Source organism: Anarrhichthys ocellatus, unplaced genomic scaffold, assembly GCF_004355925.1.
Source record: "Anarrhichthys ocellatus isolate YVR2014 unplaced genomic scaffold, GSC_Weel_1.0 scaffold83, whole genome shotgun sequence".
In the NCBI taxonomy this organism is placed as follows: Eukaryota; Metazoa; Chordata; class Actinopteri; order Perciformes; family Anarhichadidae; genus Anarrhichthys; species Anarrhichthys ocellatus.
In genome coordinates this window covers 642,471-660,557 of record NW_022280113.1, presented here as the reverse complement: position 1 = coordinate 660,557, position 18,087 = coordinate 642,471, and the positions used below count along the sequence as shown (strand labels likewise).

General features: G+C 41.1%; 1 protein-coding gene across 3 annotated transcripts in view; it reads left to right on the top strand.

Moving 5' to 3' along the window:
- LOC116398410 (alpha-1,6-mannosylglycoprotein 6-beta-N-acetylglucosaminyltransferase B-like) overlaps positions 1–18,087 on the top strand; it is a 61,992-nt gene that overhangs the window by 22,487 nt on the left and 21,418 nt on the right. For all 3 annotated transcript variants that reach the window (XM_031874669.1, XM_031874668.1, XM_031874667.1), the window contains exon 6: positions 16,470–16,601. In XM_031874669.1, the coding sequence (XP_031730529.1) occupies positions 16,470–16,601 (132 nt within the window). The remainder of the gene's footprint in view (positions 1–16,469; positions 16,602–18,087) is intronic.

The following is an 18,087-nucleotide window of genomic DNA, read 5'->3' as shown; positions in this document are numbered from 1 at the left end:
TGTGTGTGTGTGTGTGTGTGTGTGTGTGTGTGTGTGTGTGTGTGTGTGTTTCGTATGTGAGATAGAGCGTCAGCTTGTCTCTTTGTTAAAAAAGTAGAGCATGCAAATGAATGGTATGCTCCGTCTGCATGGTTTTGTCTGCTTAAAGGTTCCTCTCCTCACTCCTCGCCTTGTGTCTCTTCACCTTATGTTCTCTTGCTCTTCATCTGGCTCCTTCTCACTTTGTCTCTATGTTGTTCCCCTCTAAGCTAAAATCAATGTGCTTGTTAGCAACTTCCCAGAACTGCATTTCATCACCCCTACCCTTACTTCTAACCCCGTACACACACACACACACACACACACACACACACACACACACACACACACACACACCACACCACACACTTGGTAATGATTTCCTTCATCCATTGTTTCAGATTTGAAGTACTGGGGGGGGGGGGAGCAGTTGTGGTACATGGGTGACTTTGCTTTTCGTTACTGGTGTTGCTCTGACTCACATCTCCACCTCTAATTGGTCTGCATGACATAACTGGGACTCGGAAATACGAACAGGACAAGTTGCTGCTTATGCTTCTTTAGCTGCTTTAGCACAATCCCTGGTGGACTTACATGACTGTGTCTGTACGTCTTCCCTTGTAACATTGGGGTTTCATACCATTACCATTGGAGCAGTTCTGAAACATGAATAAAACGATGAATAAAGTAATGATATCAATTGAATATTGAGAAATGAGACTAGTAGGACTGTCCTGATGTCCCTGAACGAAGGAGCGCTTAACCTTTAGCACGGACTCATGTCCTTGCAGCAGCACACTTCGTCTTGCGCTCCGACATAAGCAAAGGTGGAATATCCATGACCTGACTTGGAAAGGATATTTTTCCGTTCTCGGCTGAGATGAACGGCATAGTGCTGTAACGCGTGTCTTTCGGTTTAATTAAATGCATTTGATTTTAAGGATTATATGATTCTACTGTATTGTTGTTTGTATTTTTATTTATTGCTGAAGAAGAAGCATTTTCCAAAAGGTTTTGTTTTATGTATTTTGCGGAGGGATGAGAATCCCAATGAACAAATACCAAATAGTTGAATATTCGGGCCCAGTTTTGGTAATAGTTGTATATTTTAAATACTTTCCTTACTCAAAAGCTACAGAGTGAAATCACAGTGAAACAGGAGTTGAAGCATCTCTAGCTTAAGTAATGTGACCTATATCCAAATTAAACTGAATATGTGGGCGGGGTTTAGTAACGAGGGGGATTCAAATCCCTGATATTTAATTGGATAAAAACGTGGGATTAGAGAATATAGCACGCTTGTGCGATACAGAGCTTTGCAGAGATATGGAGCTGTAGGACTGTTCACCTCCATACACACCTCCCTCGTTTGTAGGTAAAACAGGAGGGGGAAGATAGTTGTTCAATTAATATTTTGTAAAAAAACAAAAAAAAAGGTAAAGTTTTGGCAGAAGAAATCATGTCTTCTACTTAATGTCACTCCACTAGCTAACAGTGTGGTTGTACATGTATATGATGGACGGGTTAGGTAATCATTCCCACATCCCAATTAATTTGATAAAATAGTATAACCACCTCCTAGATCAAGATGAGTCATCAACAATATCTTTTTCATTTTACAAGAGGAAAAAGATTTTGGTTAAAAATAATACAATGAAATATAAAAACAATTATTTTGACACATGTTTAGCATGTAACTAGATAAATGAACATTTAGCACAAGGACACAGGATGGAACTTGGAAAATCTGTTTTTCAATCATTTAATTGAAGTGCCAAGATTAATCTCAAATCTGATTAGTGATCAGTTTTACCACTGGATGATTTATAAGGATGAGGTGTGGATGAGAACCTGAATGAGATGATAAAAATTGCTCGTGGTCCATGAAAGCAATAGATCCACGGGTTTGCGTGAGTTTATGGATAGTTGTTAGCCAGTTAAATGTTATCGCTAACTGTTAATTTTTATAGCGTATAATCCTTTGCTGCATTACCACCACACGCTTTGGACTGCAGCAGTGCTCACCCTGATTTGCATGTAGCCCAGGTAAACTAAGCTGGGTACAATAAGGATTGTGATCTGGCGACGGCTGCATTCACACCAAATCAAGCGTTGCAGGGTTGTGCTGTGTCAACACCAAGCGACAGCACCACGATTAACGTTTTGTGTTCCCTCATGAGTTGTAAAGCTCTGATTCGCCGGTTAAATGATTGACCACGGCAGCGTGACATTGGGTTGCGTTGCTCCAAAAGTTGAGAATGTGTCAAATTTTCACTGCACCGACATCCAAATGAATAGGGGGACTGACGCCTGATTTGATGTGGATGTAGCCTAACTAACACATACATATGTGGAAAGTTGTAAACAAAAAGTTATTAAATCCCGTCTGGATTTCATCAACATGAAATGACAAGTGTAAATGTTGCCTGATAATCGTGAATAGAATGCAGTCATTATAAAGATTATTATTTGATCTTATATAACATTTCAACATATCTGTGATAAAAATAAAAAAGGTCTGTTGTCCCTGAGGACAACAGCCATTTTGGCCCATTCAGTTATTTTGTCTTGTGTGTACAAGAACAATTTGCGATTGACCAAGAGGGTAGGGTGGAATGGAGAGTAAAGACTGTTCCATGGTCTTTATATGGCTTCAGTTGTCTGACTATGTGTAGAAAGGCTAAGGGAGGTCAGCCTCTACTGGCTGCCGGGCCAAAACAGTTGGCTCTGGCTGAATAAAGTGAGTGGGGGAAAAAGGCTAGACAGACAGGTACATCAAGGGGATGTGTGAGCGACGGTGTGTGTGTGTGTGTGTTGCACGAGTGTGTGTGTGTGTGTGTGTGTGTGTGTGGTTCGTCATCCCAGACCCAGGCGCTAAGGGCTTTTCAATCTCCTCTTACTGGGAATGGAAGCAGGGGAGGGGAGTTTTAGCCCTGAATAGACTCCAAGGCCTGGGGAAACACTGAGCCGAGCGCCATTGATACCAACACTATCAGCCATTCATCAACCTCCTTTCTCTCACCGAGCTTTATTCCTCACGAGAAAAGGAAATAAGGAAAAGCACATTAAAAGAAGTTGGAGGAGGTGTAATCTCATAAAATATCTCGCTTTTCCTAAAATGTTCTATGTCTGACCCCTCAGTAAACTAGACTTTTGTTGTTCTCTTGGATACATGGCCCTTTAAGACAGAACGAGGTTTTATCTACGCTCGCCGATGGGTTCGGCACACATCGGCAAAGCCGTCGTGACGTGATTGGGAACAATGGGTGTCAGTGGTGCCTTTATCAGGTTCTGCCGGAAAGGGCCTTAAACGTAGTGGATAGATATAGCAAGCATTGCCGAGCAGATGATAAGGACACCAAGGAATCTTAGAATTAATATGTGGAAAAATTATATTTTGAAGAATTTGTTAGCTTGTCACTCAAGTGAGGCGGCGGACGCAACCCCACACTACATAGTTTGAACAAATGTTCGTCATTGGAACAGATTTTTTTTTTTTAAGCACCAGCCCAGTCTTTGAAAGGGTTCAATAATTCTGCACAAAAGCATTTTTACAGTATTGTTGCTCTTATAGTAATTGTGATTTTTTTTTCAAATAATAAGAAGTGTGCACTGATCATGTGAAATATGAACGTTGTCCAGCTAGATGATGTGTCACTAAACCTGCATTAGCCATACTTTGGATAATGTCCCGTCAAATGTTTGTTTCCCAACAAGGTTATCAGAGATAGTATTGTATACAGTTACACAGTTTTACACAGACTGACGGTGTAATATGGAGTAACTTAGATACTGTAGCGTGATGCAGAAAGAACTAAGCTCATTTAAGGGTTGAGAGAAATAATGAGCCCTGGATTATCAATGGTTCCTAATTGTTTCTCAGTGCAATGGTGCATGACCGCAACTGATAAATCGCTGTGCAGCACCTGCAGAGCAAGCACAGAGTCATCCATTTCGATATGGGGAAAATCTGCAGTCATGCATTAAAGGAAAATATCAATAGTTGCATCATCAATTATGTGCAATCGGAAAACGTAATAGTTAGCTGATCCCATGCAGTACATGATGGCGTCTCATCCTTATTGAGCCCACTAGTTCATTTAATTTGACGATTATCAGTGTTCCTTTTTGAGCATTACAGCTTTATCTGTGTACTTGGTCTCTGTTAACTCTGACAATATATGGGAATATATATAATTGTGTCTATAAAACCTAAAGTCATTTAAATGACATTCAAACTGGAGACGTATTTATCACGTCTGTGCCAAGCACTGCTGAAAATGGGGTCAGAAATCTCTTATTATCCACTTTTTCCTTTAGCAAACTTGACAGTGCTTGTTAGTTATATCAGAGCCCTTGTTATCTCCGCGTTCATTGGAAAGGGAATGCAGCTGATGTGAGCGAAGTCAAGCGTAATTGGGTTTGGTGCCTGCATATACTGTACCTCACTAGGCCTCTGTGGAGTTGTTAAGAGTTAACACGGGAACCCAGAGCATTTTGCTCAATGATGCTGTCTGTGTTTCCTCTTCCTAATGGCTTGAAAAGCAACGGGCTGTCAAAGACGGGCTCCAACTGATGTCAATACACTTGATATCTCCGTGCTCTCCCTGAGGAGAAAATTGGGCCATTTTAGGGCAGCCAGCCTTGAAATTAGCCTGAGCAGAGAAAGGTGTTGATTTCACAAAATCTAGATAGATTGCTGTCTTTTCTCTCACTCAAACATTTTCTTCTCTCTCTATCTCTGGCTTTGGCAGCACATTCTAGGTAATACTGAACTCAAATGCAGTTATAAAACACACTGGCAGTTCTTTTTGTGGTTGCAGACAGTGTCAGAGCAGACAGACGCCGCTCTTAACATCTTTAGAGCTCCTTCACCGACAAACCGACATTGTGGTTCTGCTCCATTTGCCTGATGGAGAGATGTGAGCAGACGTAAGAGAGTCCATAACATTCATGTCCCCACAGAAACCACATTCCTCCACTTTTCCTCCAACCGTTGAGATATTTTAGACCAAAGTGGTGGACCGGGTAAAAGAAAGCGACATTGGCTGCGAATAAAAAAACAGGAAGCAAACAGCGGCCTTCCTTGTCGAAGATTGCCATCCACCATCACCTCCTCTTTCTGAAGACTATACAGCTTAATAACGAAACAGCACACCATTTGTCACTTAGATGTAAACACGTTTTGCTTCAGGGCTTCAATGGCCGATGCTGTCGTTGTTTCATGGTAGGATGGCTTCAGAAACTCTCAGTGTGCAACTAAATTGGCAGTGTCGCTTTAACTCTGCGCCGCCGTCTCTTACCACTCCATCGGATTTAAAACTTTTGATACTTTTGCGTGACTGCTCCAGTCACATCAGCTCCACGTGTGAACAAGCAACTTGCTAATTAACGCTAGTTAATGACGAAAAACAAAGCTGCAGACTTTTCCCGCGTGTTATTGAGGCACGCTGTAGATGAGAGCTGCGTTTATTCCCTGTCGCTTGACTGCCACTGAAAAACGTTTTGCTCTAACGCCAGTGTGGGTTTGAAAGTCTAATTTCAGGTGTGACCTCGAGCTCAATTCAGGCAGCTGAGTGAAGCTTCAGAGGGTCAATGGCCTACAACACGCATCGCTGAAAAGTAGTTGTCAGTTGGCGCTCTGCCGTGTCAGCGGGGTAGTGCTAATGAGTTCACTTGAATATTCTGTGTGTGTGTGTGTGAGTGTGTGGTGGGATGTGTGACGGCGCTTGCATCCACACGTCCACTTGACTTTGGGTGATTTGTGAGTGTTTGTTCCGACACATTCATCCATATTTGTGCGTTCGCTCCACTCTTGAGTGAAAGGCATCTGCCTACTGTATCATTTGACTGGCACTCTTCTTCTGTTTCGTTCCTCCCCAAGTGCCGGTGGCAGGTTGCAAAGAGGATTTATCTGATCTGCACCATGTGTGAGAGCATAATGCGCCAAAGTATCTATTTACACATCCGTATCCCACCATATGCATTTTCATATGTGGGTATGTGTGTCTGTGTGTGTGAGAGCTGTGTGGTCCTACGTGTGCATCCGCTGGAGTGTTTGTGTGGGTGTGTGCACGTTTTCAATTCCCTCGACTTCTTCCGTCACAACCAATCCCGACTCTTATTCTTCTTGATTTAGTGGGATTAGATCAAAAGTTGCTGACGAAGGGAAAAGGGCGGACTGCCTGACGCCTTGGGAGACAAAGCAGGAGCCGGCTTTATTAGCAAAGGGTGCATATGTAGTGTGTGTGTGTGTGTGTGTGTGTGCGCGTGTGCGTGTATGTGTATGTAAATTCACATTTTATCCAGAGATCAGAATCAGAGCTTGGAAGTTATTGAGGTGGGGTTGTTTTTGAAAGAATCAAATACGTCTGTATGGTAAACAAGGTCAAATAATGGGTACAGACAGTTTTACTGCAGTATTTGGCAGTTTCGTAAACAAATGATAAAATAGGCACAATTGCAGTAATATTCTGGGATCTTACAAGTATATTTTCTATTCCATTATTGTTTTTCTCAAAATTACCAGAAACAAAGGTCCACACTTGGTTGGAGTGTTATAGTCCACTGTTGGTAATGTATATTACCAACCAATATGTTTGGGTTTGTGTACATTTATGTAAATTCACATTTCATCCAGAGACCAAAGTCAGAGCTTGGAGGTTAATAGAGGTGTATTTTCCTCTCTTATCATTGTACAGCTGCTTCTCTCTCTTTCTCTCTCACAAAGACACACACACACACACACCTACACACACACACTTCCTCTTTATTGGATATTGTTATCCCCCTATTTTACCAGTTTCATCCATGTCTCGTCTTCCTTTCTTGCTCTATCTTCCTTCCTCTTCACCCTTGTTCTTATCTTCCCTCGCTCAATCCTTTACAGTGTTTCCTCTCTCTCTCTGTCTCTCTCTCTCTCTCTGTCTCTCTGTCTCTCTCTGACAACCCGTCCCTTGCAACTAACTTGTAATTTCTCCTTACACCTCACTCCCCCCTCTTTCTCTCTCTCTCTCTCTGTGTCTCTCTCCCCCCGTGTCTCTAATTCTCCCACTCTCCACTGGAGCTTTCCATCTGAGAATTATATCATCTCTGACAGGAGTGTTGAATTTTTTCCTCTTCCTTCTTTCATCTCTGATTCTTTCCTCCCTCTGCTGCTCTCTCTCTCTCTCTGTCTCTCCCTCTCTATCTCTCTCCCTCTCCCTCTCGTATTGGTGTTTATGATGCCTTGCGGCTCCCTTATCTAGTGTACCCTGCCTTGGCTGATAACTGAGGCCTGTCAGCTTCTTATAGCACTGCCATATATGTGATTGTGTGTTTTGGTGCACGTGAGTGTTTGTGTGTAAAAGATTGTGTTGAATGGTATGTACATATCTGTGCGTGTGTGTGTGAGTGTGTCAAGTGAGAAAAACATTGCCAACATGCATCCCCTGGGTGTAATCAGAGGCTGATGTGAAAACTGATGATACATCGATGTTTGAGTCAATCATTTGATTGCACTGACAATTAAGAACATGTTGATTTACAACAGCGTTTACTTTTTCAGCCAGGATATTCAAGCTATCTATACAGTATATGCTCCCACAGACACACACACATACACACACACACACACACACACACACACACACACACACACACATCACTGAGGTGACATGTAAAGTAGACTTGTCTCCCTAAAATGGTGGTATAATTTGCTGCCTACAGCTTCCTGCGGGGTCCGCAAATAAGAGGTGTTGCGCAATTTTGCCATCATGTCACAGTGAAACTTTTTAACCAATTCTTCAGGCGGTAACTTTTTGACGTTACCTGATGCAACACCAAGGCAACATTCCCATGACATTTAGCACTCAGGTTTTTTAGGGTTTCACTATTTAATTTCTGCGTGGCTCCTCTTTGAAATTGTCTACAGTCAACCAGGCTCGTAAACATGTTCACACTTTGCATACCAGGTCTCCATTTTCCCTCAGTTTTGTGCTAAAATCTGCAAAACAATCCAGATGAAAGTTTTATATGTGCAATTCTCTAACCTTCACATGTTTACTATCGTAAAGTGTCACTTGGCTTGACCACTAAGTGATTGCCATAATTTGTTTTTCTGTATTTGTTTTCTTTCCTCGCAGAATGAGTTTGAATGTAATAATACTTTATGAGGTGGAAAATGCGCCATCCAAATTGTTATTTTGGTTCTGAAATTGCAAACAATTTAGATGTCGTGTCAAGTCCAGGGGATTGTTTTAATTAGCTTTGACTTGCGTGAATGAGAAAAGTGTAAAAACGAAGATGTCATCAAAATAAATTGCTTAGAACATTTTCATCACATTCTGCCCGTCCTCAATTTAATAATAGGAAAATGTGCATTGACTCAACTCAGTACAAAGCTCAAAATAGTAAATATAAAGTGACGGCCACAACAAAATCTGGATCTGACATCATCATCACTCTGTTTGGTCTTTATTTTATGGAAGGATAAATACAAAGACTATAAAAGGTATATATGTTAGGATAATTTGTTTAAAAAAAGGTACGACACCCCATTTTATTAGTACCGCGAATTACATTGTTTTGATATGGATTGGAATTATTAGTTTACCATGTTTCTCAGTCGCGTGAAAGAGACAGAAAGGAAAAGCACTCTGGCGGCGAGAGTAACATTCTTTCGCAAACACCACTTCTACACAACACAGCGCTTCCTTATCAACCTCTCACAGAACTTCATCTGCATTTATTTGTTTTGTAGGTTTTTCTTTTCGAAGCCTCTCTCTGTCTTCCCTTCAACAGTATCACTCTCCACCTAAACTGCTACTAATGGCTGAGTGGGAGTGCTGGTTTTACCAAAAAAAAAGCCTTTTTTCAACTTTTAATGTGCAACTACAACATTCATAAACACACGTATCGGGGACATCAGATTACTGTATACCATGTAAATCTTTAACGAATACATTTAAAAAATCTATTATTAAATTACTTTTACTGATGTTTGAGGTTTTGGCCTTTGTATCGTTTCAGTATCGATATCGAGATATTTAGACCGGGTATTGTAGTAGACAACACGAGTGCAGAGCTCGTCACAGTCCCAGCTGCTTCCATCCTCTTTGCACCGTTGCCCCCGTCTCGCCCTCTGTCAGCCAGGACAGTGGGGATGACGTTAGCTGACTGCACTGATTGGAATGCCCTTCAACTTCTCTGTCATGCAGACTAACACACTTGAATTCTGTGGAAATGCATTTGCACTCACAAACTCTGCCCACACATATAACATGCACACAGTCAGTTGCACGCATCCCTCCGGCCAGTATGGATCATCTGTTCTCTCACACACACACACACACACACACACACACACACACAGGAATGGGCAGAGAGGCGTAGACCTATGCATTACATCATAGAATGGGTATAGACCAGAGAGCTGGAGTGAGAAAGCATCAAATATCTGTATTTCTGCTTCACTTAACAAAGACACACACACACACACACACACACACACACACACACACACACACACATACCATACAGTAATAGACCTATGGGCAAAATGACAGAAATGAGCTCTCACACAAGCAATACACTGTGTGTTATTGCTCATATTGTGCTTTTGTGCATCTAATAACCCCCTGCTAAATTGCTCCATCAACACAGTCATTTGGTATTGAATGGAACAGCTGTATAGTACCATGCACAGGAAAACATAACCAGTAACACACAAAGAACAATTGCAAACACATGCATACACAGCATTTCACCGCGATCCTGTTGGTTGTTCACATAAGAAGAGGGTTCAAAGTTTTTGAAGAAATATGTTTTGTAGTTTTGAAATAAAATATTCTTTCAATTTGTGAATTGGTACGCTGCTCCCCTGCCTGCCCTCATCCATGTATTCTCATACGCCATGGCAATGAAGTGTGTGTGTGTGTGTGTGTGTGTGTGTGCGTGTGCGTGTGTGTGTGTTTTCATTCTGAATGCTTGTTGACTCGATGCCAGCCAGGAGACAAGAGAACCTTGGGTAATTGGACTCCTGTGTGGCCCTGCATGGCACTCGAATTTTGTCTGGGATGCCTGCCATCCTGTGTGTGTGTGTGTGTGTGTGTGTGTGTGTGTGTGTGTGTGTGTGTGTGTGTGTGTGTGTGTGTGTGTGTGTGTGTGTGTATATGTCTTTTTTGAAACTCTGTATAGGGTATTTTCTGCTTGTCAGCCTTCATACAGTACATTTACAGCAAGGTGTTGATACGTACAATGTTTATACGGACTATGTGCTGTATGACTCTCTTCTACGTGTCTAAAAATTTGAGCCACAATCCAACTGGATTTGAATTATATATCCTGATTTTTTTAGTGGGTTAAATGCTGTGATCAGTTGACTGACTTTGTATTTGGTTTACCCAACATTCAGTCTTTCAATAAGACATTTTAAATATATACATTTGCAAACTATTGCTAAGGTGTCCCAGCATCTGAGTATGTAGGCAACAGATGCAGCAAACAGTTGTGGGAGCATTCAGATCGATTACTTAGGTATAAGTACTAATACCACACTATAAAAATAAAAGTCCTGCAATCAAGAACCTTACTACAGTAAACGTATGGAAGTATTATCAGCAAAATTTACTTTAAGTATCAAAAATAAATGTACATGCAGAATAATGCTCCCTGTCTGTGTTATACTGTTATTTATGATGCTTTTGGAGTAATATTACTGCTGCATTTATTCTGCATTTTAGTAGATGTTTATGATTTTAACTATTTATTTCTACTTTTGGGTAGTTTGTGAGACCCACGTATCTCTAAAACGTGAACTTTTCATGAGCTCAGACAGCCCTGTTTTCAGCAATGCATTTTCCAGCTGAGCCAAGAGGTTGTTTTTTTTTAGTTTTAGTTTTTTTAAATAGCAAATTTTGTTTAAGAAGTCGGAGAATTTTCTCAACACATAAAGAAAAACTTCTTTTTTCTTTTTACTTCAGTTAAAAAAAAAAAGAATAATCAGAAGAAGATATATGGCTTTTACTTTACAGGAAGGGTATAACATTTATTAATCTATAAAGTACCTAGTAACTACAGCTGTCAGTCAAATGTAGTGGATTAGAAAGTATATAGTTGCAAAAAAAATGGAAATACTCAAGTAAAGTACCTTGAATTTGCCTGTGAACACGTAAACAGGTGTTTACAGTTAATCTGGCTGATGAGACCTCTGCTCAGAACTGTGTGGACGTGTAGAGACTTCCTCAGTCTCCTGCTAGCTTTGTTAAACCCGTTAGGGCGGAACCAATTACACTTTTATCATTCTTATTGGTACATGACGATTTGTGACCTCATAAATTCCCATCAAAGCTCCGGCCCACCTTCAGTCTGAGCAGAGGTCTAATTAGCCTGAATAACTAAACACCTGTGTGGCGGCTCAGAGGCTTTAAGCACAGTACTTAAGTTACTGTCCTTACTTGTAGGTTAGATTCCACCACTGGCATTAACTGAGTGTAAAACCACGGCTTCGGAAGGCTGAATATGAACATATGATGATCACTTTGAAAATGTTCTTCAATTCATTTTCAGGTGAAGAATCTCAAAGATTTTCATTAAATAAATGTCTGTAAAGGCCCCATCTATAACCGAATGACATTTGAGCCTGTGACCCACTGATGAAAGTAGTGTTGTTACGGACTGCAACTGATTCATGATCCATACAAATCCCCCCATGTTTGGCCTGCATGTGAACCGATGATTACACCTTCAGACCATCGTACTGTGAAATTAAGGTTTACGGACGATCGCTATCAGCCAATATATCGATTGGGAGAAACTCATTAATGCTTTATAGTCGCCAATCCATGATAATGCTACATTGTGAACAACAAATGTTGTGTTGAAATCAAGCCTCTAGGAATAGTGTCTATTGGCGTATTTACATTTAGGCTAAAACATGGAATTACAACTTCCAGGTCAGTCACGTAATGCCATGGGGCCGAAGAGAGCATCCAAATTTAGTTGCTTGCTATTGAAAAGTCCTGTACAATGTGCCAGTAGAGGGGTTAATACTATACCAACCGCTATCAAAGGGTGAATTTAATGGCTGTAGGTCAGGTATTCAATATCGTTTGATCAGATAAATTGTCCTTTAGCGTTCCTTTACAAAAGAACGGGGAAAAGTTTGACGATTTCAATAGTAAACAACTTATTTTCACTCTTGGCCGATATGCTATGGTTGAACAGCTGAGAAAAACGAGAGAAACGCACTGCTGATGGAAAATGAAGAACCAAGGAGCTGCTGTTTTCTCAGCTGTAGGTACAGTCTGTGTTTTTCTTTCTTTTTTTTTTCATGTGTATCTTTCTGGTTTTCTTTCGTTTATTCTTTTGAATCCCGGCTACCATTACTGGAATTATCCAAGCCTTTCCTCACTGGACTCACTGTTCCCGTCCTCTCTGTTATAGCAGACAGACTGACGCACGGAGTGACTGATAGACATCTGCAGGCAAACAAAAGGCCTGACTGAGCTGCAGCACTGCGTAATGAAAATGAATTGTGCATATTATGTTATTGCTTGCAATGAATAACCAGAGATGGAGTCGGGATCATTATGAATTACAGCTTTTTATGCCTCTGCACCGGCGACAGTCGTGGCTGGAGGCATTACCTGATTCGGTTTGTCCGTCCGGTCCATTCTCTTGAACGTGATATCTCAGGAACGCCTGGAAGGAATTTCTTCAAATTTGGCACAAAAGTCCTCTTGAAGAGAACAGTTTAGCACATAGATATTTTAGTAGAAGTGATTGTGCCAAGGAAGCAAGCCCAGTGTTTTGTCCTAAGCTTAATAAGAAGCTTTATACATCAGTGTAACTTCCCTCATTCTTGACTTAAAGAGTCGGGCTTTAGGACCTAAGGCACATATTCAAATAAAACTTCTGTAACAAGTGTAAATAACACTTTTGAAAGCTTGCTGTTGCCTTTCGTTTATGAAACATGATTGGTTCTCATTGAATGGACTCTTTAACTATGCCTCTCTAACATAAGGGTTCTCTATTATCTATAAGGATGGAGGCAGACATTGTATCGCTAATGGAAATACTAGACTAACGAGGGGCACCACACTCCAGGCAGAGTGCACACTTGAAATCCCATCATGCTATTCCATAATGTATCGCAGGGCTTCAAACCGCAAATAGCGGCTCGCCTCTAAAACGCTCTGATGCAGGCAGCATTACAGATGTGATTTTATAAGCCGCTGAGGGGTGAAATGTGAGAGACGTGGACTTGGGAAACTGTTCGTGAATATTACAGTTTCAATGTGCAAATGGTCATGCAAGTATTTTTTTGAAGACAATAGTTGCATGTAATAGTCTATAGCTCACTCTGCACTGCTTTCATACGGCACTTACAGCTGATAACGCCGTCCTGACCGACAGTGTTTCCACCAAAGCTTATCCCCCACCTTCTGGTTCCTCCTCAGGTAACCACTGTTAACCTTGTTCTTGTATTGTTTGCACTGTTAGCGCTGTGAGCACATGTTAGCTGATAGCCGTTAAGAGGAAAAAGATATGTAAATTAATTAATTCTCATATTAAGCACCTTTAAACTAAAAACATGATTCTGATGTTCTTATCGACTTTTGACAAAAGTACAGTGTAAAATATATTTTTTCATGCTTTACACAATGAAAAGTTAAACAATTTAGTCAAATTTTAGTCTTGCATTTTTAGATTATTTTTGTCAAGTTGTTTAATCAAGTCTTCACAGTTTGATGTTTAATGCACCTAGATCATTTTAGTTCCAACAATAGTCTAAACTTCCCGGTGCATTCAATTATATTGAAATGCACACACATACATATATACTGTATATATACAGAACAAAATGTACCTGGATAACCATTACATTCATAGGCTTACTACTGCTACTGCCTGACTCTGAAAGTAAATTTTTTACAAAGCAATTTGACAAAATGATCTCAACTCAAAAACCACTTACTAGTTTTCAAACACAGCCCACAGTCTTCAGTGGTGAAGACAAAGACATGTAGTTCAAATCTCCGGAAAAAGCTAGCAAGTGAACCTTGAGTTAAGATGACTTAGTCCTATTTCTACGTCGTCATTCATCTTAGTACACCAGACAAAAAACACCCCCTACCCATTACACTGCAGTTATTACAGTAGTACCACATCTTTCACTTCAATCACTCATCAAGCTATCTTTGTGTTTTCCCTGCTGTCTTGCGGTGTTTAGCAGCTGCCAGTAGAGCTCATGTAAGTGCTACCGCGCTACACTATCAACTATCGACTACCAAAAAAAAAAAAAAACTCCAACGTGAAACTAGCATGACAGGATGAAACTCACCGGGGGTACGGATCGCATTATGGTCTCCATTAGCCTTTGGCCTCATCTGTCACAGAAATAAGAGCCAAGTAAGAGCTCGACCACTCACAGGTCAGATATCCAATAGCAGGTCTGTCGGCAGGGTAACAGAGAGGCCCTTATTCGATCAATAACTTGAAACTGAGTCAAACAAGGATGGGAAACTGGACACAGTACATCACACACTTAAATAACATCTCTTCTCTACTTTGTTTTATACTGGTGTGTGTGTGTATGTGTGCCAACACAGCAGGTATACACACACAAGCGCCTATACAGATAAGCCTATACACACACACACACACACACACACACACACACTACCTCAACACATCAGTTACTCTCTGTTTTCTCTCTCTCTCTCTCTCTCTCTCTCTCTCTCTCTCTCTCTCTCTCTCTCTGTCCCTCCATCCATTTACCATCTGTTGTTGTTGCTGCTGTAACGTTCAATTCAGCCAAGTCATTACGCATTCAGCTCTTTTCATCCTGTTTGTTTGAATGATATTTTGCCAAAGGCCTCCCCAGTGCGCCCTGGCTTGACTTTGATTGAACTCAGCAGAACCCATACGATACCATCTGATCCACAAACACACTTTTAATTCAACTTCCAGTCAAAACCCCTTCTTTTTTTTCCTTCACTCCAGGGAATTAGATTTATTTTTCTTTGATACGACTAACCCTTTCCCAGAGCCAGGGAAGATAAACATGGGCGTTTGATTATTTCACATCACCTTGTTAGGTTACTTTGTCACGCAGTCACTCCGATTTTCTGAAGGCCATGCTGCTGGTGGTCTTAATCAGTTTGGCACACAATGCAAAGACTTACCTCAAGCGCAACTACTACAGTTCATCTTGGGTTTGAATTCCTCTTCATGCTGTGCTCCAACTCTGGCCCCATACAGTCTGTTTCTCTCACTTGTGTCGCTCAGCGGGTTGAGCTTAACAGCTCCAGGCTTAAGGGCTTTGATTTCTTCAAGGGGCATGCGTTCTAAAAATATTTACTTCTGGTGCGATTCTCTCAAAAACGTACTTCCCATATTTCTGCCCTAAAGAGATCAGCTGTCAATCAAAAATGATTTTCCTGGAGTTGGCACTCTTTGTCTATTCAGCTATGTATATGCGAGATGTTGACTTGTTATTAAACGTATGTAATAAGCATCAAACTTGGAGCCAGCAAAGCCAATTAACCATGTGGTTAGCTTTAAATGACATTACATTACAAGTCATTTAGCAGATGCTTTTATCCAAAGCGACTTACAATAAGTGTGTTCAACATAGGTATTCAAGAGAAATACTAGTCATAAGTGCATCTATTACTCTTACAGTACGACGGTAACCGAGTTGAACACTAACCCACTACATGTTTTACAAAGCAGCAAAAGGTGATAGTTGCAGAGCAACAGAAAGAGAGAACAGGCTCATTAAAAGGTTATTATCGTCCATAAAAATGCAGTAGTACGACAACATATCCCTACTTTACAAACTTTAGAGAAAACCATTATGGTATCACATCTCGGGTCTCTATTATAATAAAGATCTCTAACACTGTCAGCACATCTAAATGTAATTGGTGTGAGATTGGCCTTTACCTGATTACTGCCCAGCGGCAGTAATTAATGACAATGTGGACTGTAAGCTTCCACTCCTGTTAATTAGCTACTGCCTGTGACTCGACTCTCTAGTATTAGAGTCCGGGCTGACAAATGACCAGTGATGGAATAATGGACTGGTAGACATTGACATCCAGCATTACGTGAACACTGAATAGAAAAATGTCATCTTGCAGTAAAACAATAATAAAGGTCTAATGCACATTTTTATAATACATTAATGAATAACGCCATAATAAATGTTCCACTGGTAGGTTTTTTACTACATAAAAATACTCCAGAAAAGGGGTAAACTATTAAAAACAGAAAGAAGACCTTCTCTTTTCCCTTCCTTTCTGAAACTAAACTGGAATAATTTTCGTCCAAGTCAATAATGAATGCCTGCGGTACAGTCTTTCTGCTCACACTATTTTCGGAGTGAACCTTCTCTCTTCTCTGTCGGTCATGTTTCCCTGCTTGTCTAAACTCTGCGTTTTCTTTTATGTGTGTGTGTGCTGCAGGTTCCTCGGTGTGCCCCCAGGCAGAGGCAGTTGCCCGCTGACCGGCCCGCTGCCCTTTGACCTCATCTACACCGACTACCACGGCATGCAGCAGATGAAGCAGCACATGGGGCTCTCGCTCAAGAAACACAAGTTAGTGGGTGTGCATTGTGCTTGTGTGGATTTATATATGTGTGTTTTTTCACTGTATGTAAGTGCGTTTGTGTGCCTCAGCAAATCCAGGCAGGGGGGTGGATTTAATGGTTGCGTTTATGGATTAATTATTCCCGGTAATAAGCCTCACATGTCTCTGTCCAGATGTCTGATTATAATTCATTCAGCTTGTTAAATTCACACACTGTTTCTGTCAGACAAACACACACACACACACACTTATACATACAGTTAAAGATAACAAAATGCACAATTATTTTGTCTGTTGTGATTTAATGGAACAGCTTCACAATGCACACACACACAAACTGGCACTGGACCACCTGTCAGGCACCATTACTCTTCACAGCAAGAATAATATGAATATCACAAGTAGTACGAGATTGAATGCATGTGGGAAATTGACAACTCATCATGCATGCACATTGGGACACGTGAGTTCGAGAGTGGACCGATTTCCAATCAAACCCTGTTTCCGCAACTTATCGTTGCTATTGTTTTGGTGCACTCAGAGGCTCACTGTCAGCAGCAGGGTGGCGATTAAACACAGAGAGAAGAAGAGACAGGAAGAAGAAAAACAGGAGACATCTGCCTCGTGAGAAAGGAGAAAGATTAGTGAGACTTTAAAAAGAGGTTGTTGTTTTTTCTTGTGCTGTTACCAAAGTGTGCTTAATGGCTTTTGGCATTGCTATAAAGATGGAACAACTTGGAAACTAGGCCATGTCAGTCATGAGACCGCAGCAACAAAACAGTGAAGTAGTACCCAATTCAAGAACTTAGAGTGCCACAGTGCATTCGAAAAAAATTACAATAATAACATCAGCTGCACAACCCTGCAGAGCACAGCAATACAAGCTTGTGTTATCTTCAGAGGTCTTCCATGTTGTTTCCTCAGAACATAATATACAAGTCTGAAAGTCCAGCTTGAGCCTTGTCCTCTCCAGCCCCTTAAAAACAGCTTGTAGCCACCCCCCTCTGTCCCCCTTACATCTCTCCCTGTCCAATAAATTGGCATCTCTGTCTACCTCGCTGTATGTGGTGGCGGCAATTGACATTTTGCTTCCCCCTTGTTCTTGCTACCAGCGTAAAGAAACAACGGTGAAAGATAAAAGGGGGAGAGAGGGCCTGTGTGAGGAGGGGGCCAAGTGAAAGGGAAGAGATAAAACAGTGAAAGTGTGTGAAGAGACGGCAACAGAGGAGAAAAGAGAGAACAGGGGAAAAAGAGATGCCACAAAAAAAAAACAGGAGTGGAAGGTGTCTAGAGTCGACCTGGCACCACATATAAAGGGCCGCTCCACGTATGTATTTTTAAAATCCAATTATGAGAGAGAGAAAAAGCATTATGGGTGGGCTGGGGAGCTATTTCTCCCAGCACACAACCTGTTTTGCTGTCTCTGTCTTTCTCGTGATTTGTTTCTCACACACACACACACACACACACACACACACACACACACACACACAC